The sequence below is a fragment of the Buteo buteo genome, chromosome 11 (genome assembly GCF_964188355.1).
Source record: "Buteo buteo chromosome 11, bButBut1.hap1.1, whole genome shotgun sequence".
Taxonomy (NCBI): Eukaryota; Metazoa; Chordata; class Aves; order Accipitriformes; family Accipitridae; genus Buteo; species Buteo buteo.
The window spans coordinates 26,332,776-26,353,987 of NC_134181.1; the positions used below are offsets into that span (position 1 = coordinate 26,332,776).

The 21,212-nt window shown below is 57.3% G+C and overlaps 3 protein-coding genes across 4 annotated transcripts; 1 reads left to right on the plus strand and 2 right to left on the minus strand.

The window, feature by feature from the left end:
* Nucleotides 1-187: 187 nt before the first annotated feature.
* On the minus strand, nt 188-5,941 carry LOC142037025 (death-associated protein kinase 2-like). Its single transcript, XM_075040899.1, has 13 exons — nt 5,551-5,941; nt 3,694-3,764; nt 3,059-3,162; nt 2,698-2,919; nt 2,473-2,611; nt 2,149-2,278; nt 1,902-1,950; nt 1,747-1,773; nt 1,459-1,611; nt 1,260-1,305; nt 1,081-1,170; nt 804-887; nt 188-535 (listed from the first exon to the last, which is right to left on the minus strand). Exons 2-13 carry the CDS (start codon nt 3,760-3,762, stop codon nt 455-457), a joined length of 1,194 nt encoding a protein of 397 aa, XP_074897000.1. The 5' UTR covers nt 3,763-3,764; nt 5,551-5,941; the 3' UTR covers nt 188-454.
* An 879-nt stretch (nt 5,942-6,820) lies between these two features.
* On the plus strand, nt 6,821-12,112 carry SH2D2A (SH2 domain containing 2A). The gene is made up of 9 exons (XM_075040898.1): nt 6,821-6,910; nt 8,251-8,402; nt 8,571-8,746; nt 8,886-8,975; nt 9,062-9,227; nt 9,500-9,673; nt 9,822-10,322; nt 10,635-10,794; nt 11,746-12,112. Exons 1-8 carry the CDS (start codon nt 6,877-6,879, stop codon nt 10,779-10,781), a joined length of 1,440 nt encoding a protein of 479 aa, XP_074896999.1. The 5' UTR covers nt 6,821-6,876; the 3' UTR covers nt 10,782-10,794; nt 11,746-12,112.
* A 49-nt stretch (nt 12,113-12,161) lies between these two features.
* PRCC (proline rich mitotic checkpoint control factor) lies at nt 12,162-21,212 on the minus strand. 2 transcript variants are annotated; one of them, XM_075040897.1, is made up of 8 exons: nt 20,378-21,212; nt 17,704-17,751; nt 16,675-17,259; nt 15,975-16,070; nt 14,923-15,066; nt 14,493-14,558; nt 13,760-13,879; nt 12,162-13,124 (listed from the first exon to the last, which is right to left on the minus strand). In XM_075040897.1, exons 1-7 carry the CDS (start codon nt 20,918-20,920, stop codon nt 13,793-13,795), a joined length of 1,569 nt encoding a protein of 522 aa, XP_074896998.1. In that variant the 5' UTR covers nt 20,921-21,212; the 3' UTR covers nt 12,162-13,124; nt 13,760-13,792. The 2 variants fall into 2 exon arrangements, with proteins under 2 accessions (XP_074896998.1, XP_074896997.1); XM_075040896.1 differs by having other exon boundaries at nt 12,162-13,879.

The window sequence follows — 21,212 nt, forward strand, 5'->3', positions numbered from 1 at the left end:
CGGAGCGGCACAGAAGGGACCACTCAAGGGTCACCCTCCATCGCAGGGTGGATGCAGAGTGCCAGGACGCCACATCCCTTGGGGTCCCCGCACCCCAACAGCCCTGCAGCAAGGAGGAGAAGCCGGAGGAAGCTGCAGGTTCTCAGCACCAGCCGGTGCAGACACAGGAGACGAGGATGGATGAGGGGGTAGATATTTATTTCTCGCGCTAGGGCCGAGTACAGGCGAGGGTCCCAGCTGTGGGGCAGCCCCAGTCCTGCTGCAGCAGAGACCTGGGGGGGGCAGGAGGTGGGGGGGCTGCTGCCCCAGTGACCCCCAAGCAGCACGGAACTGGGAGCACTGGGGCCAGACAGTGCTCCTGCTCCCTGGGATGGGGAGATGGGGGCACCCCCAGGGTTCCTCTCATGGGATGCTCCCTCTTGGGGGGGTCCCCATCTCCTTTCGGGGGGGGGCCTCAGGAGCAGCTGCTTCTCCGCTGGCGCAGCAGCGTGACAGGGTGGCTGCCCTCCTCCTCCTGGTCACTCTCGCAGCGGCGCTGGGGGCACAGGTGGGCTGGAGGGCAGGGACAGCACCCCCCCGGGGAAAGGAACCCCCCCAGGGGACAGAAACCCCCCTAGGAGAGAGGACACCCCCAGGAAAGAGGACACCCAACCCCCCCAGGGGAGAGGGCACCCCAGGTGGGGACACACCACATTGCACAGCCCCCCCGCCGCCACCTCCATTTGGGCAGCCGGGCCCCCCCAAATGTCTTCTGCCCCAGCCCATGCTGAGGCGGGGGATCTGGGGGGCTCCTGGCCACTCACCAGCTCCTCATCCTCCTTCCTCAGGCCACAGAGCAGCCGCGTGCGGCAGAGCCGGTTACAGGCGGACACCATGTTGTAGGAGAGCTGGGGGGGCAGGAGGGCAGGGGTCCGAGGGGGGGTCGCTCCCTTCTCTCCCCCCCCCCCCCACTGCAGCACTATGTCCCCCCCACATAAACCCCTGAGCCACAGCCAGCCCCGGGATGGAGCGCAGCCTGGGCTCCCTGGGGACCCCACTGCTGGGTGTCCCCCCCCACCCCGGCACCAGGACCCCCTTCACCTTCCACTTCCTCCGAGCATTGAACTTGCGGAAGTTTTTCATGTTGATGGAAGAACGGCTCCGGTTTGCCACCTGCTTCCGGCTCAGGGGCTGCCAGGGGCAAGGACACGGTGTCGTCGCCGTGCCCCCATCCTGCTCCCAGGGGTCCAGCACCCACCACCCCTGCCCGACCCTCTCACCTTGATCCAGGGATGGACCAGGCACTCGGCCGCCGTCATGCGGTGCCTGCAGCACAGAGGGATGCGGCGGCGGGGGGCAGTGGGGGTCCCGGCGCCTTATGTCCACCCCAGGGATGGGGATGGGATGGGATGGCGATAGGACGGAGGTGGGATGGGGATTGGGATGAAGATGGGGATGGGTATTGGGATGGAGTCTCACCCTGGCTCCTTCACCAGCAGCTGCCGGATGAAGTCCTTGGCCATCTCGGAGGTCTGGCTGAAGCAGCGCTCCTCGAACTCATAGGTGCCAGCTACAACGTTGGAGAGGGTCTCGGCGTCCGTCTCACCCTGGAAGGGGGACAAGCCGCTGAGCCTGCGGGGACACGACAGAGCCACTGAGTGCCGGAACAGCACCGGCTCGGCCACCCCAGCACCCGGGCTTGGCCATGTCGTGGTGTCCCCGTGCCTCAGTTTCCCCTGGCCACAGGGAGCATCGGCCCATACTCACAGGATGTAGGTGATGACCCCGATGCTCCTGAAAGGCAGAGGTGGGGGTCAGGCGCTGCCCTCCCCAGGGTCCCCCCTGTGCCCTGTGGCACCCAGGGGGGTCCCTACCCACCCCCCCCCGGCTCAGCCCATCACCCCCAGGTCGCTGCTCCTCACCACATGTCGGTTGCAGAGCTCAGCGGCTCATAGTTGATCACTTCAGGAGCTGGGGGTGAACACAGAGCCGGAGAGGGGACAACATTAGAGGAGATAGCACCGTCCCAGCCACCTCCCTCCCTGCAGACCTGGGGGGGTCCCTTGCCCACCACGGGGGTCCCTTCGCCGCATCCCCACAGAGCATCCCAGCTGCACCCCACAGAGCAGGGCTGCTTGGGGACCCCCTGGGGACCGGCCAGCCCCATACCGATGTACTGTGGGGTCCCGCAGAGGCTCTTGAAGGTGATGCCATCCTCCAGGCGCTGGGCCAGCCCAAAATCGATGATCTTGATCCAGGGCTTGGGGACATGCTTCTCCTGCAGCATGATGTTCTCGGGCTGCAGGGACGAGGTCAGGCATGGTGGGGTGATGGGGGTGGTGCCGGGCTCTGCCAGCAGGCACTGCCCCAACAAGGGCAGCAGCATGCTGGGAAGGCGGGCAGCATGCGGCCAGGGCTCTGGAGATGCCCGGTGGGGGGGGATGCAGCCCCTGGATCCCCCAACGGGTGAGGATGGGGGGTCCCCGCAGGCACCTTGAGGTCAAAGTGGGCGATGTGGTGGGCGTGCAGGTACTCCACCCCACGCAGGATCTGTACCAGGAACTCGATGGCCTCCTCCTCTGACAGCATCTCCTTCTCCGCAATGAAGTCAAAGAGCTCCCCGCCACTGATCCTGCAAGGGGCGAGGAGGGGGTGAGCTTAGCCACCTCCAACACATGGTCCAAAAGGGGGTCCTCCCACTCCGGGACCCCCACTTACAGCTCCAGGATGAGCACCATCTCGGCTTTGCTGACGAAGAGGTCGTGAAGCTGCATGATGTTGGGGTGGTCGAGCTGACGGAGGATGGTGACCTCCCGCTCCACCTGCGCCCGCTCCAGCCCCAGGCGACTGCCCCGGCATCGCCGCGTCTTCACAAATTTTGCGGCATAGAAAGTGCCGGTGCTGCGCTCCTGGCATCGCTTCACCACGCCAAAGTGCCCGCTGTGGTGAGAAGCCAGGCTGGGACACGGCCGGGTTGCCCCCCCACACCAAGGCGAGGGAGAACCCAGGCATCCAGCTGCCTCCAACGACCCATGCAGGCAGGATCCCTGCCCGCACCCCTGCCTGCACCCCCACTCACCTGCCCAGCTTCTCCAGCAGCTCGTACAGGTCCTCCACGTTGCCTGGGCTGAGGGCAGCCGCCAGCCCCTCGCTCCCCGCAATCCCCGCAGGACTGGCCGTATCCTGAGGGGATGCACCGGGACCCGGCTCAGCTGCTTGCCTTCCCCGGGGTGCGGTGATGTGCCGGATCTGCCCCGTGCAGGGACCCCCATCCCATGGAGAGCACCACAACCCACCTCCTGCACTCACTAGAGGGGATTCTCTGGTGTCTAATACTGTGGTTAAGCTCGGGCCCTGGCCAACTCTCCCGGTTCACACTAAACTCTCCAGCACGTCAAACTTGGAGACCTTCACCCCTTGATCAGGGCAGGCAGGAGCTGCTCATGGGGCTCGGAAATCAGGCAGGGGCAGGCAGGGAGGGGGGTCACACCAGCCCCTGTGGCCCCCACTGTGCTGGGGAGGATCAGGAGTGCAAAATGCAGAGTTAAAACTAACATTGCTGGTGGTTTCTTTTTAAAAAAAGGGCATTAATAGTGGATAAAACCACCACCGTGAACTTATCTGTGAGGATCCCACCTGGTCCTCCCCTCCAGCTCCCAGGCAAGGGACCCGGCATACGTAGCCCCAGATCTCAGCCCCTTGGCCGCAGCTCACCTGGGTACTGTCAGGGGTGTCCCCTGGCTCCCCCTCAGCCAGGACCCCATCCCGGCTGCCCTCGGCCATTACTGCAAAGACAAGAAGGCACCAGGTGAGGGGGAGAGGGGCTTTGCGGGGACAGCACAGCCCCACGGAGGGCTCTGCTGGGCCAGTGCCCTGCCTGCACCCTGTGGTCCTGGCAGAGTCCCCCCCCAGCTCGTTACACTGATGGGCAGGGCACACTAAGTGGGGGGGCAGCTCTTGTCCTTTGCAGCTCCAAGCCACAAACCAGCCTCTTTTGGCTGCTGGCTCATGCGGCAGCAGGCAAACATCAGGGTCTGAACCCCTGTGCCTCAGTTTCCCCAGCTGTAAGATGGGGCTAGTCGTGCTCCAGTGGTCAGGAGAGCCGGGACAAGTGGCTTTGCAGGGATGCGGAGAAGGGGAAATGTGGGCTCCAAGCCCCATCTTGGGGCCCCCTCAATGTCCCCAGGACTGTGTTGCTGGGAGTGAGAGGTTTCCTGGACTGGTGCAGGCAGGGGGTCCTGGCTATGGGGTTTAAGGCCACCGGGAAAGGGATAAGGAAGGTGATACCAGCCAGAGGTGGGGTCCTTCCTGCAGGAAAAAACCAGCTTGATAAGGGAGCACGAGACCCCAAGATGTCAATCCCCTCCCAGCTGCCTGGCTCAGCTTTATCTCAGCAAAAAGGATGATGGGGCCTGATCCTGCACAGGTGCCCCAGCAGCCAGATGCCGCTCTCCAGCCTGTGCTCGGCACGCCAGGCTTTATCCCTCCCAAAGCCGGGGTGCACCCACTGCAAGGGGTTCGCTCCCCCCGCTCCTGGGAGGATGTGGGCATTGCCTCTTCCCCATGGGGCAACCCAGGACCCAGGAGCCCCCCAGGGGACTGTCCCCGGGGTCGGACCCACATCACGCTGGTTGCACGCAGCCCTGCCAGCGTGTCCCCATCCACGTGGGGTTGCGCTGCCCCGGTGCTTGCACCAACCAGTGGCCAGGACCCCTCCTGTCCCCCCACGATGGCCCTGAGGGACAGCGAGTGGTCCCCAAGCCCAGTCCCTCCTCGCTCACCCCTGCTCCCAGTCCAGCTGTGCCCCCTTACCCTCCTGAGCCTTCCTCCGCGCCCAGCCGAGCTCTCCCTCGCTCCCCAGCCAGCCAGGACAGGGGACGGCCCCTGCCCACGGTGACAGTCCTGCGGCACCCCCAGGCTCAGCGGGGAGCACCCGGCCAGGCACCGCTCGCCCCTGGCACCGCACGGAGCCAGCTGGTCTGCAGGCTGGTACGTGCGTGGGGGCGGCTGCAGCTGAAGCCGGGCCCCCGTTCCCGGCATGTGACACGTCCGCAGGGTCCAACACACCGCCCCGGGGTCACGGCATGTCCGTTTGTCCCCTGGGGACGGACACAGGCGGCCGATCCCCGCCATCCCTCACCGGACAACCCCCTCGCACCGCGCTGCCGAGCTGCTTTTGCAAGGAGGGAAACTGAGGTACGGGTGACCCCCACGTCACCGCGGCCACGGCTGAGCTCACGGCTGCAGGGTGGCTGGAGCCGTGGGGGGCTGCATGCTGTCCCACCACGTCCCGCTGCCAGTCAGCCCTCCGCCGGGAAAACCGGCCCAGACTCAGCCGCGTGCCGGGACTGGGCTGGGCTGGGCAGGGCAGCCGTGCCAAGCAAACACCCCGGCATCGGTCAGCCGGAAAATGGACCCCAGGCAAAATGACCTCGCAGGTGGCAGCAGCTGCTGCCCAGCACGCAGCTACCAAAAAGCGCTGCAGGACCCCAAAACTCCTTGATCCTCTCCCCAACCTGCACCGGGACAGACCCCAAGCCTGGCACGCCAGGGGGAGCGGGCACCCCTTACCTCCACGCGAGGGCCCGAGCCCCCTGCACCGCTGCGCGCAGCTCCAGCCTTCCTCCAGCAAACCCCAGCAGTGCCAGGCTTTTCCTCGAAGTCTCGGCGTTTCCCAGGGAGCCGGGGCAGGATCTGGCCGCTGGCCGACTGTCTCAGAAGAAGAAAAGCTCTTTGCGTTCCTCCTCCCAAGGTCTCTTGAGAAATCCCCCCACGCTGTCCCCGTGGCCAGCTGCAGAGAGGAGCTGCAAAAGGCCTTTTAGGGGCAATTCCTGGCGTTTCCAGTGCCTCGGCTCCTCGAGGAGCAGCCAGGACCTGGTGGGATGAGCCGCTGGCAGCCCATGTCCCCCTGGCCGATGTCCCCCTGGCCGACGTCCCCCCGCCGCTTAGCACCCGTAAGCGTGAGGATTGCAAACAGGAAACCTTGCTGAGAGATAAAAATATTGTACGGCCGCTGCGGGAGGGGAAGCGGAGCGGAGGGTGTGAAGGTAGCAGGGAGGGACAGGTTTCTTAAGGTGGAGAGAGCCGGGGCTGGCACTGCACCGTGTGCCAAAGGGGTGCTGGGGGGCACCGGGCGCCATCCCCAACCTGGGGCTTGCAAAGTCACTGCCTGGTGCACCTTGTCCCTGTCCTGGTGCCATGGATGAGCTGACTCCAGCCATAATTCCTGCCCTAATCCCTAATGTCTGCAACCTCTGACGTGCAGCTGGGTTGGCACCACTCTCGCCATAGGGCCGGCCGGAGCCTGGCACCGCCGAGGGAGAGTTGCGGCTGGCGAGCGGCAGAGCCAGCGGTGCCGGCAGCCAGGCTGCTGCATTTCCCAGCTGGGCTCACCTCCCCCTTTTGCCATGCCTCCAGCACGTCCCGGGATGTGCCCGGCTCCAGCAGCCGGTGGGGAGAAAGACACTGCAGCCGGAGCATGAGGAAGAGAAGTGGTGCCAGATCTCACCGTGCCAGGAACCGAATCCCGGCTTGTGGCATAAGCCTCAGCCAGCTGAGCCCCCCTGCCCCTTGCACCTGGCTGCATGAGATCCCGGGCTGCGGATGGGAAGAACAAAGAGCCTTTTTGCAGGTGCAGACATGCCGGCGGGGCGGGTGGCCGGAGGCCTCTCCTTGCCACAGCCCAGCCCATGCTGAGGGTCCCAGTGTCACCTGGGTGTCACCCCAGCGCCAGCCCATTGCCCCATGCCACCTTCCTGTGACGTCTCCCCATCACGCGAAGGCTCTTGCGGCATCGGTCGCCGCTTCCTGCCCTTCACAGGCAGCAGAGGTGCGAGTGCAGGCAAGGCGGCAGCGCTGCCTGCCCTGCCAGCCTGCCCCGTCCCGTCGGCACCGGCTATGGACTCTTGGGTCACTGCGTGGCCGGACAGAGGTAGGTGCCTGGGCTGGAGGATCAGGGCTGGGGTCTGTCCAGGCTTGTATTTGTACCAGGGTGGGAGGAAAAGGACCGAGAAACAAACCCCGAGCAGGGGGACTCAGGACGGGCAAGCGCCGAGCGATGTGGGGATGCTCGGGGTGCTCCCCCCATCCAAACGCATGACAGAGAAGGGGCAGAGGACAAGGGGATGTGGAGAGAGGGAGCGGCGTCCCCTGCCTATCTCAGCCCTTCCAGCCAGGTCTTACCCCCTTCAAAGGGGGAAATCCAGGCCAGAAAGGTCTCACGGAACAAAGCCGGGCTTTAACCCGTTTCAAGTCCGATTGCACACATTGTCAGCCCAGGAGCGGGGGGTTTAAGCAGCACGTCCCGCCTTGGGGAGCAAAGCCACCTGAGCAGCCTCTCCGAGGCCAAGGTGCTGGGGTGGGGAAGCAGGGACGAGCCCCCCACCTCCACCCAGGACCCCTACCCGGCTGGGGGACGCACCACAAGCTGGGGACAATGACGTTGTCCCCAGCTGCTTGGCCATACCTAGGCAGGACCTGACCCAAATTCGCCTTCCTGGCGCTCCCCATGTTGGTTTGCTGCGGTTTGGGTTGTTTTGTTTCGCTTTGTCAACAAGCTCCCTACCCTCCCCTGCCTTCCCCTGCCCATCCCTGCCTGCCGTTGCGCAGGGACAGGCTGGGTGCTGCAGCCAGTTAAAGGTGGAGATGAGGTGCCATCCGTCCCCGGTTCTCCCCGTCCCCCCCAGCTGGGTCCCCCCACTCTTGGATGAGCCTCAGCCGACTCCTCTGACTCAGCTTTGCCTCCCGGATCGAACCAGCCCCGGCCTCTTCCACCCCCTCAAGCATCTGCTAGGGATTAACGTTGTTTTGCCAAGCGTTGGTGGCTCAGGGCCAAGCTCGGGGTCCCTCGGCGGCCGCACGCAGAGCTTCATGCCCGCTGCCTCGCTCCCCTTCCCGGGGCTGATCTGACACCCTGGGGACTTTTGGGGGCTGGGGGATTCACACGCTTTCCCCTCTCTTCCACCCCACCCAGCTCACCGGTGCGCGGGGCTTTTCTCCTCCGGGGTACAAGGGTCGTTGTCCCTTCTCACTACGTAGGTCCAGGGTGGTCTCCCTTAGGAGAGGCAGAGTGATGAGCCCCAGGATGGAGGGCACAGGTGAAGGTGCCCCTCACCCAAGCCCTGGGCAAAAGCAGTGCTTTGGGGGGGGGGGTGTCATGGAACCCCCCCACGTGCTGGTGTCCCATGGGCAGCAATGGGGCACAGGGCCAGCTCGGGGCCCCAAGAGAGGCTTCGCTGCCCTGAGCCCATCTCTCCTTGCTCCCTGGTACAGGGGACCCCATGGATGACCACCGTCCCCTCTTCAGCACCTTCAAACCCATCAGCGAGGACAACATGGCCAGTGCCAAGCCAGGACCCAACATGACCCTGGTCCAGCCCTGGGGAGAAGAGCAGTCCCTGGGACACCAGGACACACACAGTAGGGTAGGACATGGGGCTGCGATGGGTCCGTCCCCCTCAGCTCGCCATCCCAGTGCCCCTGAGCTCACACACCTGCAGAGACCGTGTCCTCTTGGGCTACATCAGGAGCCCCGGGCGGGGAGCAGAGCACATCCTCACCTGAGCCCCCAGCCGCTCTCCCCTTCCCTCCAGGTCCCGGCAAGCTCCTGGCCGTCCCCACCAGGCTGGTCCCCACAGGCAGGGGACCCGCGGCCGGAGCTGGTGGCCCTGCGTGCCCGGACAAGGCTGTGGTTCGAGCAGACGCAAGCCAGGAGGCTGGGGGCTGAGGGTGAGCTCCCAGCCTGGTTCCACGGCTTCATCAGCCGGAGGTGAGCGGGATGGGGAAGCCAAGGTGGGGGACAGGGTGGCCCCTTCAGCATCCCCAGCCCCGGGCTCCAAAATAGGGAGCTGGACCCCTGGATCCCATGAAAGGGGTGATAGCGAGTGGCTCCGGGCCCCTTCCTGCAGGGATACGGAGCAGCTGCTGCAGGATCAGCCCCCAGGCTGCTTCCTGGTCCGCTTCAGCGAGAGCACCGTTGGCTTCGTCCTGTCCTACAGGTGAGGGACCCCCGGCCCTGTCCAAGGGACCGACGCGCTCGGTCCCCTTCCCGCCCTCTGTGCTTACCCCATCCCCTCTCCCCCAGGGGCAGGGATCGCTGTCGGCACTTTGTCCTGGACCAGCTGCCGGATGGGCGGTATGTGATCCTGGGGGAGCAGAGCGCCCACGCCGAGCTGGCTGACCTGCTGCAGCACTACGCTGCCGCCCCAGTCACGCCGTACCATGAGTTCCTGACAGTGCCACGCAGACGGGTGAGGACCTGGCCCCTCGTTAGTCCCTGCAGCCAAAAAAATGGAGTCATTCCTGCTATACAAATGGGGGTGGGTTTTTCCCAAGCTGGGAAAATCAAAGGCAAGGGAAGTCCAAGCATCACAAAAGCCGGCGTTGGAACCGGAACCACCCCGGCCAGCGTGCAGCATCCCAGCTGGGAGCGAGGAGCCGAACCGTGGGCAGCGCACCCGAGGGGGGACCAGTGCCCGGCTGGGTCTGCCCCAGACCCTGCACCTCTTTCCTCTTGTTGCAGGAAGATGAGCCCCAAGGACGGATGCAGAGCCCAGCCAGCAGCGATGCTGTGCGTTCCCAATCGAGTGAAGCACCACCAAACCTGCTGGTGTACAGCACTGTCTTGAAGGGGTCCCCAGGAGCAGCCCCCCCACTGCCTGCAGAGCCCAGCGCCAAGGGAAGCTCATCCAGGGAGGTAAAGGCAGGGCAGGGGGGATGGAGGCACTTTCCCAAGGACAGAAGCCACAGCCTGGCCACAGGTCTTGCGAGATGGGGGGATGCAGCCGGGGTGGGGGCATTCCAATTCCAGCCCTCGCCTCCAACCTGTCCCACCTCTTCCACAGGCTCCCAGCGTCCCCCCACCACTCCCAGCCAAGGCCAGCTCCTTGGCCACAGCTCAGGGGCCGCACAGCCCCGCTGGTGGTGGAGCAACTCCCTATGCTCAGGTGCACGAAGAAGCTGTCCTGTCTGAGCTGCCCGATGCCAAGTACCAGCAGCTCATGTGCTTCCACACCTACGCTGAGCCCCATGAGGACATTGCACGCAGCCCCTCCACCAACTACGAGCCAGAAGAGCTCATTCCCTTCTATGCCATGGGACGGGGCTCGAGCCCCAGCACTGGCCCCCAGGAGAACATCTACTCTGAGGTGGCACTGGCCCGGCAGGATCTGCCCGCTCTGCTTTCCCAAGGGACCCACGGTGCATTCTCCACACTGCCCTCCAAATCCCGTGCTCACCGCCGGCTCTTCCGCAGCGTATCCAGCCAGGTGTCCAAGAGGCGGCAGCTACCGGCAGTTCCCACTGCAGACAGGAAGGAGAGAGGAGCCTCCAGCCCAACCGCGGAGGTGCATTCCCCACAGCAGGTCACGTTGTAGAGCTGCTCGTCGCTCTAGAGCTCAGTCCCAACTCAGCGAGACCTCCTGTAGAGTCTGGTGGGCGGGGGTTTGCTCCAAATCAGGGTCACAGGGGGAGAAGGGGGTTCCCTGCTCACAGCTGCACGCTGGAGCGATGGTCTCCAACTCACAGCCAAAGCAGGAGCAAAGTTGAAGGCTGGGAGGGTGAAGGACCAACTTTTAACCACATCCTGGCTCTCAAGTCAAACCTCCACCCAATAAAGCACGATCTCATAGCCGTTTCCCTACAACCTCTCCCCACAGATTCCCCAGGACACAACGAACCCTCCGCTCAAGTTCGATGATCCCGTTTACAGCCGGAGGACGAGTGCCGCAAAGCAAGCCACGGCTGCAGCAGGGCAGGAAAGCTCTGAGAACATTTACGAGCAGCTTTCAGGACAGCATCTCTAAGCCACCCACACAGGTAAGTCTAAGGCAAGGGCCAGTTCCTGGCTCCCAGGCAGAAGGAAGCTCTTAGGCTCCTTCACTGCTAAAGGAAGCCCTTGGACCTGGAAGGAGAGGTCCAAGGCTACAGTTGGCCCCTCCACAGATAACCAGCACCCTAGTAGCATCAGCGATGCCAGTCCACTCCATGCTGGGATTCCCACGCCCTTCCCAAGGCAGCAGCCTGCTTCCCAAGCCCTGCGAGACAGTTAAGAGGGGAATGGATTTAATTTATCTTTGAACACATGCAGAAAGCGATTTCTATTAATAGAACAAGGGTGGGAAAGGCCATTATAGTAAAATTAGAGATGGGTTTCAGGCATGGCTGGTGCATCCAGAGTCAGCTATTAAATTGGCCACAAGCCAGAGCAACGCCACAGCCTGGCAGGCAGGGCCACACCAAACCTCACGAGGCCAGCGCTGACACTTCCAAGCCCTGCGCATTGCCTCAGCCACAAAACACAAGATAGCACCAACCCCGAAGAGCAAATTTAGCTGCAGGGTTGGCAACACCGACCCTGGTGCTGCCCAGCAGTGTGTAAATCCCTGGCCTTGTCGTTTCTTCTGAAACGACACCAAGGCGATGTCATTCTCACCACAGACAAGGTGTGCCCAGCCTTAAACAGAGCAGAAAGCATATGAGGACAGCCAAAGCCCCACACTGGGATGTGTTAGAACTTCAAGACAGGGAGGGAAAAGGAGGGCTGCAGGGTTGGAGTTGTTTTCTTTTACCTCTCTGAAGAAAAACTCACTTTCGCTTTTCACAAGCCTACTTTTTCTTGCTCTTAAATGGCTAAAAGCAGAGCGCAAGTCAGCCACGATTCCCGCCCTTGTAACTCCCCTCTAGTGCTAAAAATGAGCCATTACACACCAAAATAGAAACAGAAAAGGGAAACCCGTGAGCTTCAGCCTCCCTCTCGGCTTGCTCCAGGACTCCACCAAGGCCGCTGAAGGAGAGTTTGGGAGCAGAGGGTCTGCCAGAGGATGGAGTTTCCTTGCCCAACAGCAGCTGCTCTGCCTTCGATGCTGCAGCAAAGCCCTCCAGCATTGCTCCCGGGTCTGAGCTGGGAACACTGAGGGCAAGGCTTGGCATTTTAAACTGATGGATCCACAGTGGTGAGCACAATTCACTGCTGGGATTCACACCCCGGATGGGCTGCGCGTAGCAAACTCCCCTCAGACAAGAGTTTTGTCACCGGCTGTGCGACAGCATCCATTCTGCGAATAAACTAAGGCAGCCATCACCAAAAGACAGGCTGCCACAATGGTGCTTCAGCCTTGCCAGGGAAGGGAGAAGGAAAACCAACGCCTCGAGCAAGGATTTGAGCACCTCGCGACGGAAACAGGTGTGGTTCGGTTCATTTAAAAGTTTATTCCTTTATCAAATCTCTTTTCAGAGGATTTTGCTGTACATATAACATATGAATAAATTACTCAACAGTAACTTTATTCTGGTCATTCAAATACTCAAAATGGGCTCTGCAAAGTACTAAAACATCCAGGGAACTAAACTAGAAATCAGATTATTTTAAAATATTCTAAGAAAAGACTTCATTCATGGGGGTTTGTTTGCTTGTTTTTAACAGGTAACATGGGAGAAAAACAACCTCTTGGGAGTTTTTCTAAATGGAATAACAAATATTAGCTGTTTTAGCTGCAGTTACAACAAATATAACCCTTAGTGGTGGGAATGTAAGTTAAATAACCAGACCAGCTCTCTGTTCCCTTCGGCATCACGCGCTTTGGTGAACAACAAACTAAGTGAGGGCACAGAGATTGGCTAAAGATACATGGATCTGGCCAGCAAGGCTGCACATGATTTGCAGTCATATCACCTAGATCTAATACCTTAAATAAAAGAAAGATTTCATTTTAAAAAGTTAAGGCCGGACACAGTTTCTTCTTCCCAGCCAGGAGGGTAAAGTTAATGCTTAATTGAACAGAATTGATACAAACAAGCTGGAGGAAAAATAAAATTGTACAGTTGGCAGCTTTCATCTGTGTCTGCTCAGAGGAAATACTGCTGCTTCACTTGCTGAGCTCACTGCCAGCTGCACCGCACCGTGACACTGGCAATACTCAGTTCAAGGAGTCTGGGGAGCAGCCTGGTACAGCACTGTAGGCCTTGGGTCAGGGGGAGGAGGAGGAGGAGGAGGAAAGAGGGGAAAAAAAGGAAGAAAAATGTACATACACACATTGATCACGTTTATCCAAAAGCCCTCAGCAGCGCCTCGTACTGGGCAAGAGATCCTCCCTGCCTTTTGTGCGTTCCACACTCGGGGCGTTTCCACCTCTATTGCAAGCTCTGACCTGTAAAGGAGTTTCCCCTCAGCATGGTTCGAGACATACAGGCTGGTGGAGCTGAGAACAAAAACACTACCTCAGCCACACTTAAAAAAAAAAAAATCAAAATCATTTGCATGAGAGGAGCACTGGATTTACTCAGACATGAGTAAGCAGCCATGGGGACATCTCAAATAAAAGGACAAAAAAAAAAAAAGGCAACCAGGCTTGCTCTTGAAACTCACTGTCTTTTAGAAAGAAAAATTACACTCTCAACGCACAGCGAGTCCAAGAAAGGAGCAAAGAGGAACTTGGAAGTTTATTGAGACTCTGCCTAAGGTTCCAGTGGCGAGGCTACGTCGAAGGAGGAGTAGCCCCTGTACCTACAGGACAAAAGCTCCAAGCCTTGCACCAGGCACGTTCCCTGCAGCTGCCTCAGACTGTCATCAGTCGTATGAAACAGGTTTGGTCTGAACCTTCCACGTTATTGTTTATAAGGAGGGAGGGGAAAAATTACAGATGGAGTTTCGGGACCGGCTTGCATTAAACCTTTCTCCTGGCAGGCAGGGGAGTGCAGTATCCTCCCACCCGCCGAGCAGACCACGTTCTGCACGGGGCCTGGTTGATCTCCAGAAGGCCAGAAGTCTGACACAGTAGGTCACCTGGGACAACAGCCAAAAAGTGGGACAGAGGTGTTAGAATCCGTATTTGGCTTGAGTCTGACGTCGGCTGAGCTTGTTTTCAGACCATGTGTTTTTCAGTTCCAGTTCTCTTTCCTTTGCCTGCAGAAATTGAGAGGATTAACATCAGCGTTGCTGCTCACTGACTCAGCAGTATTTCACCCTCCTCTGCCCCTGCTGATGGGGATTACAGAGCACTTCAGTGAGATGCCTCATTACAGGAGTTAGCACAATTATCTTGACAGCAGCCTGAATTAATTGGGATGCACAGGCATTTCATTCATGCTGAAACACAGCTTCTCTTGTGGGACAGTCTCAGCAGTCACTTACTAACCACACGGCAGCGGTGTGGAATTAAGACAGGAAGCAGAGAGTCTTGTAACACATACAACCACACATGCACTGGAGCTGGGCAGGAGGGGAAGAGCAAAGCAAAGCAAAAAGCAAGCTAGAAGCTCAGTGCCATGACACCCGCGGGGCCAAGGCACTGCTGCCACAAGGCTATTTGGGCCAGTAGTGGCCAGGACACTCCTGCCACCTCCACCCCCGTCAGAACCGCTGCAGGTCTCGCCCGGGGCTCGGCATGCTCATTAGAGCCAACCCCTGCTCCCCAGCTGCTGAAAGAGCAGCTCCACCAGCCCTGCCTGGTGCTGCCAAGCATCAAGCCTTGTAATTCTGCCTGGATGCATTTCCATGCTAGAGGGAGGCCACTCACCTGATGGATCAGGTATGTGATCTGGTGTTTTCTCCTTTGCTGTCCCGTGGGCTGATCTCCTTTTTTCTAGAAAGCAAAACCAGGTGAACTGTTAAGTCTAGAAAGATACTGACCCAGACAGTGAAACAAGACAAGAGCTTGCACAAAGCCATTTGAAAAAGCATTTGTTTCATATCAAATGGCTCTGGGCAGATTCCTTAGGCTGAAGCAGTTCCTGGCTGGTCTTTACCACCTGCACACTGGGACTGTGTTTTGACAAGCTCTACTGGTCTCTCACGTCTGTTGTATAAATAAGTACACAACACAAGGGTCCCTGTCTCCCCACCCTGGTGGCTGCATAGCATCTAATACAGCTCCAGCTGTGGTTGAAATGGGAACTGAACAGAGGTCTCCAAAATCCTAACCAGTGCTCCTCTCTTCCTGCCCATACCTTGCTGAACGATTTCATGGTCTTCTCCTCTGTTAAGGATTTGGTCAGCCACTGCTGGGCTCCACTCAACTGATCGTCACCTTTGATATCCACAAAGTTGATCTCTTCCCTCCCTCGATTCCGCTTGCCTTGCAGACGCTTGAACTGAAAGAAGAACAGAAACAACCGGAGTTACGCACACAACCCAAAACAAGTAAAGGTAGATAGGGTCTGAGCCTTAGCTTCCCCAGCAGGGGACAGGCCACGTCAACAACCATTTTTCCAACCAAGATTTTTTTTCCTTTAGGAGAGTTCTGCTTTGCTATAGATCAGAATGTCTTAAACTACTTCACATGAAGGTTATAATCTCATCTTCCTGTGCATCTAAACAGCATTTACTCTTGCTTTCAGTCTTGCTCAGGGGAAGGCCCTCAGAATCCCGAGTCTCTCATTTTACGTGCTAGGAAGGCACCTGAAGTTTTGCTGCTAACAAATCCACCTCCCCTAACACAAATCCACCTCTAAAGTAAAGAGGTCCCTCAAAGAAGTGAGCACCAGACAGGCTACTGTCTTCTGCAGCACTGACTGGCTCAGATAACAAGATAACAAGGCTAGCAGTTTCTGGGTTAGATCAACAATGGAAAAAGGATTTTTAAAACACAGTTTTGAGCATTTGAAATAAGTGGGGAATTCACTGCTATGCTAGAGAATGTACCGTGAAGGTATCTGAACAGTAGCTCACCTGCACCTCAGCAAGCAACATCTTCGCTCTACGCACCTTGTCTGCCCTAGATGCCCCTCATGAGAATGAGCTGGGGCTCAGTGGAAATAACAAACATCAGCTACTTATAAAACAAGCAAACCCGTCTGGAGCAACAGCCCAACAGACTGCTGGAAGAACACCGCACATGTCCACAACACAGCGCTAGACCCTATGAAACAACAACCCGGTCCAACTCAGCATGAAGCACAGGTCATGCTGGTCAGACAGGACCGTGGCTGCCAAGCGGGTCCTGTGTTCTAGCAGAGCTTAAATGCAAACTCCGCAGTGGGACAGACAGTAAAGTGCCAACCGCTTCATCATCTATGAAGGAGGAGTCCGTGCTCATCTCCTGCGGCGGTGCCTGGGCTGGTTCCATCTCCTGGTAGTACCCGCTGCTGTAGTAATCCTGTCAGCAAAAGGAAAACCAGTTTGTCATGAGAGCAAAGCAAGATCGATCCTGGAGTTATCACACACAGAGGTATCGAGGCAGAGCACTGAATCGTGTACCTCGCCTCGTGAGCTGCTGCTTTTTCACCTAGAGGGATTTCACTTGGCCTCCAGGGAGTACAGTATGTTACACATGTACTTCCTCCCAGGGCTGACCAAAGTAGTCATTAATCACATCTCATTACTCTAGCACTATTGAAGAGTACAGGGCATTTTTTTCAGAGGTACTCAACAACAAATACTTTGCTGAATTACTAGAAACAACCTGGCTTCAGATACCAGCTCTGGCGAGCCTCGACTCTGCACCCTGAGAACAACAGGGACAGTTGCGCAGGGGCATTTTAAATTGAGTGCAGCTATGAAACATTTATCCAGCAAAGAGCATCTACATCTCTCGTGCCAGAGGAATCTTGTTGTGCTAAGTGCTGTGGATCTCTGCTCCTTGTCCCAGCTAGCTCAGATGGGTTAGATTCCCACAAGGCACAGCCTGCTTCCATAACTAATTTGGAGCCCCTCGTCCCAGACCCCTTTTCAGAGCTTCACCTCCCAGTCAGTGAACCCACCTGATAATAAGCACCAGCCACACCAGCCTCGCCATAGGCAGGGAACTGGCTGTACGGCTGGCTGCCGTAGTCTTCTCCGGGCTTGGGCACCCAACTGTGCTGAGCACCACTGGAGCCCGCACCCGTCTTGAACTCCAGCGGGGCATTAGCAGCAGCATCCTGGAACTGGGGCTCTGTCTCTGTCCCAGGAGGTGGGTCCTCCGACACCACCGTGCCAGAGTACATGTACGTCTCAGCACCCACAACGCTGGGCTCGCTCCTGTCAGACAAGGAGAAGTAGTTCTCTGGCTCGACCTCTTCATCACTGTCATCCTCTTCCTGCGTGATCTGCTTCGTTACCTGCAGGGCAGCGCTCTTCGCAGCAGCTTTGATGGCAGACGGAGAAGGAGTTGTGGGCACCGCTGGCTTGGACAGAGGTTTTGCTTTGGAGGAAGAGGTCGGGCCCTTAGCAGGCTTTGGGTCGGAGGCGTTTTCTCCCGCTTTCCTCGAGAAAGCGTAGGGCAAAAGTAACCGATTGGTCTCTTTCGCTGTCAAATTTTTGGGTTGAGGAAGCAAAGCGGACAAGCCAGAGCCCTCGCCACGTCCCTGGTGAGTTTCATGCAGGGCAAATGGTTCACAGAAATAAGAGAAATGAGTGAGACTATTTAGTTTTCCTGACTCCCTGCCAATTATCTCCTCCAATTCTAACAACATTAATGGGTTTCCCATTGCTTAGCACAATCGTTTGCTACTTCAAACATGCTGCAGGGCTTTCTTGTACAAAAGGCCAGTGGGACTTCTAAGGGAAATGTGGTACTTGCAAATATCTGCCAACTACCCAAATTAATGCCTGTTTTTCTGAGATTTAAATTTATGAAACTGCCCAAAAAAAGAAGGACTTGACACCCCAGGGGATTTCAGGAATTTTCTATGCTACAAGCCATGTGCTAATCAGAGTGGCTGATTTACACTAGTGGAAGCCCAAGTTCTGTCACAGTCAAATGCTTCCTTCCTGTGAAACTTGTTTAATTTAATATCCTATGTATTTACCTGAAGAGTATTTTTCTTCTTTGTTGGTTCATCTTCCTCTGAATCTGACTGAGAAAGAAAAACAGAGCTTAGCACAACTTGAGATATTAAAGTAAAAGAAAAAAAGCCCACCCACTATGCAATTTATTAATTTTCAGTTTGAACCAGCTAAAGAATCACGGTAACATGGATTTGCCGAGAGCTGAGATAAAAAGCAACAGTGGGATGCGGTCAAGCTCTTTTTCACAGTCTTGCTGATGCATCTGTGTCAGGGCAAAGAGAGATAAAAGCCTGCCCTGGTTACCTACTATGAGAGATAAACTATCCACAGTGAAAGCAGGACCACAGTACTTGCTGCTATATTTAGAGATAGCTGGGTCTGCCACAGGCCGGGCAGAGGCAGAAAAATAAGCTGCATTCTGCTGTAAAACCTGAAGCTTTGCAAACAGGTCAGCATCTCCTCTTAAAAACCTCATAAGAGCAATCCATCCGTAGCCAAACAATAATCTCCCACTTGAGCTCATTTATGCAACTTATGGAACAAATAAACAAAGACAAAAAAAAAAAAAAGAAAGGATTTGCTAACCCAAAATTCCAAATTTTCAAGGCAGCTTTTTAATGCTGTTCTAAAGCAGAGTGGGCGGGAAGAGAAACTCAGCTTCTACGTAATTGGCTCCTGCCAGAAATTAGCATTTGGAGAGCCAACAGCTCAAGCTTTTTTTTTTTTTTTTTAATAAATCACGTGAAAATGAACCTAAAGCAAGGCAAAGAACACAAGCTGCACAGCATAAGGTCACCGCTCCCTTTCAAGGTAACAGACAACATTACATTAACAAAATCACACAAAACAAGGGTGTAAAAAATTCACTGTGGGGATTAACAGGGAATTGTTCACAGTAATGCTGGAGTAGCTAAATATCCATTTAAAACTTGAGTAGAAAGTCTGGTCATCTCTGGCATCAGAAAAGGCCCTTAACATCTTTATCGTTTTATAGCTTTGCAGAGCACTTTAAAGAAATTACAGGAAACAAGGTCTTCTGCCAGTTTACTATCTAAATTATAAAACAGGACAAAGACAAAGAACATGCATAAATAAAGCCAAGTCAAGAGTTGCCATAAAACCCGCATGTTGCATTTGGGAGAGAGGAGATAAAGCAGACTGCCCAGGAGTGTCTCCACAGGTGCAAACAAAAGGGACAGGAGGTGTTTTAAGGAGAAAGAGGGGACGAGCGAGGACATCAGCCACAGGCCAAGGGACTTCCAGGAATCCCAAACGGGAACCGCTCGGACCAGCTCTGTTTTTAAGGTACTTCTTCTCCCTTCAGCATTCATTCACTTGCCTGACACTGACAACCTGCAGCATTTCTGTTCAAAGCCAATGCACTGGAACACAGAGGGGGAGATAAAGGGGAGAAACAAATCTCCTTTCATTTGAGCTTATTTCAGTAACTGTACAACCAGCGAGGAAGCGAAGAACGCTAACACTTGCTTTATTACGAAATGCCCATTCCAAAGCACTGCAAGAAAGTGAGTAAGCAAAAAGCGGGTATGAGAGAATGGGATATCCCTCATCTGTTTGCCTAAAAGGGGAACCCGTGCGTCCCACTGCCTGGTGCACCTCTGCCATGTTTGGGAGCCGTGGCATGAGGAGCTCAGTCTCTGGCATTTGCCAAACTGGACTGGTTATCGGCAAGCAGTGGAGTGTGGTTCAGGGATGGCCAGGAAGCCCACATCCTCTCATCTGCTCTCCCCATGCCCCCACAGACTGCTCTTCCAGCAAAGCGAGATGCACTGACTTTGCTTTAGCTCCCCCAGGCCCAAGTTGCTGGCAGACCACTATTAATTGATGCTGTTTATAAATCCATACAGTTAAACCTCTTCCTTGAGCTACCTGTCCCCATGGAAATGACCCTAAAGCTTCATAGTTCAGCTCTTCCTACAGCCCAAGGCACTCACATCTCGCCAGAGCCAGCGACTGAGGCCAGAAACGGCCACAACCACACGAGCTATGACAGTGCTATCCCAGAGCAAATGAGCAGAAGGGAGAGAAGGAAAGCTGATCAATAGGGACACACAGAAAAAACAAAGGGGGACAAGGACCTGCCTTTCCCTGCTCTCGCCATGGGGTTGTCCGGATTCAGTGCTCAGGAGCCCCTTAAGGCACAAGGCACTGCAAACACAAAAAAGCATAAGCTAAGAGGGAAGTGATTACCTAAAGGTCCAGAGGACATCTGATGCCTTTAGGTAAAGAAGCAACAGATTGACAGGAAAATCTATCAATTGCACAGCGAACAACAGAAGAATTTTTTGGGGATACCCCTATGCAAGGCCATACAGCTCCACATCATCAACTTGTTAACTTCAGTAATAAATAAGGGTGCAGATAATCTGGGTTTTGCTGTATTACGATTATAAATAAGGTTTCTATATCAGTTTAATTCTGCAAAGCGCTTTAGGATTAGGGCTGGCAGCTGGGACAAATCTCCCTGTAGATGCCACAACAATTGGTTTTGGTACCTTGCTATATTATGATGGGAGAGAGCAAGGAAAGAGACGCTGTGCTTTCTGGGCAAACAAATCCACGCGGGACTGCTCTGGGGAGAGGATGTCACACACCAAGGTGCTCCTTCTCAGGAGGGCTTGAGCTGCTCCCCCCCCCACCCCCAGCAATGCTGGTGGTTTATTTCATACTCACATCTCCCTTGTGCAACTCGGGCACCGCGATCCGCACCGGCTCTGTCCTCTTCTTTGGCTTGGGGAGGCTCAAATCCACCCCAGCCCCGGGCAGAGCACCAGAGGCCGAGACAGGAGGGGGCAAGTTGAGGGTAGAGGCAGCAGTCGTGGTGGTAGCATTCCTCGGGGGAGGCAGGAGGAGCCCCCCCAGCCTGGGCTGCTCCCCGCTACTGTTCCCGCTGGCAGCCAGCTCGGGCAGGCTGACGGTCGAGGCCTGGGCCGGGCTCATGCCTGGCGGAGGGGTGCTGAAGCCCCTCATACCAGGCGGGGGGCCCATAAGGAAAGGGGGGGGCGGCGGCAAGGGGAAGCCGCTGCCCAGGGGCTGGTGAGGCGGGGGCAGCGGGGGCATCACGGGGGCTTTGGGGGGAGGCAAGGTGGCGAAGAGCCCCCGGACCGGGGGCTGCTGGGCTGCGGCAGGAGGCGGAGCGGCGGCTTCTTCCTCCTCGCCCGCGGCCTCCTCCGCATCGCTCTCCTCTTCGCTGCTGGCATAGGCCACCAGGGACATGGCCCTCCGAGGAGGGCGGCCCTCCGCGGGCAGGAGCCGCTACGCGAGGCCGAGGATCCGCCCTCCCGGCTAGGCCGCGCCGCCGCCGCGCCTTTAACGACTGTAGCGGAGAGGAAGGGAAGGGTGGGGGCGAGGCTAAGCCGCCATGGCGGCCCCACCCCCGCGCAGCGGCGGGACTGCGGGCACGGAGAAGCGGCGAGGCGACCCAGCACCCAACTCCACACCCGGCGCTCCGCGCTCCCAGATAATGGCTGCCGGCAGCGCCCCCCCCGCCGCCGCCACCTTCCCCACA

Coding starts and splice junctions, on each gene's coding strand:
- PRCC (XM_075040897.1), bottom strand. CDS start 20,920: ATGTCCCTGGTGGCCTATGCCAGCAGCGAAGAGGAGAGCGATGCGGAG. Junction 17,752..20,377: donor CCGAGTTGCACAAGGGAGAT/GTGAGTATGAAA, acceptor TTTCTTTCTCAG/TCAGATTCAGAGGAAGATGA. Junction 14,559..14,922: donor CCATGAAATCGTTCAGCAAG/GTATGGGCAGGA, acceptor TTTGCTTTCTAG/AAAAAAGGAGATCAGCCCAC.
- LOC142037025 (XM_075040899.1), bottom strand. CDS start 3,762: ATGGCCGAGGGCAGCCGGGATGGGGTCCTGGCTGAGGGGGAGCCAGGG. Junction 3,163..3,693: donor ACACCCCTGACAGTACCCAG/GTGAGCTGCGGC, acceptor GCATCCCCTCAG/GATACGGCCAGTCCTGCGGG. Junction 1,951..2,148: donor CGGGACCCCACAGTACATCG/GTATGGGGCTGG, acceptor GTTCACCCCCAG/CTCCTGAAGTGATCAACTAT.
- SH2D2A (XM_075040898.1), top strand. CDS start 6,877: ATGGACTCTTGGGTCACTGCGTGGCCGGACAGAG. Junction 8,747..8,885: donor CACGGCTTCATCAGCCGGAG/GTGAGCGGGATG, acceptor CCCTTCCTGCAG/GGATACGGAGCAGCTGCTGC. Junction 9,674..9,821: donor AGGGAAGCTCATCCAGGGAG/GTAAAGGCAGGG, acceptor CCTCTTCCACAG/GCTCCCAGCGTCCCCCCACC.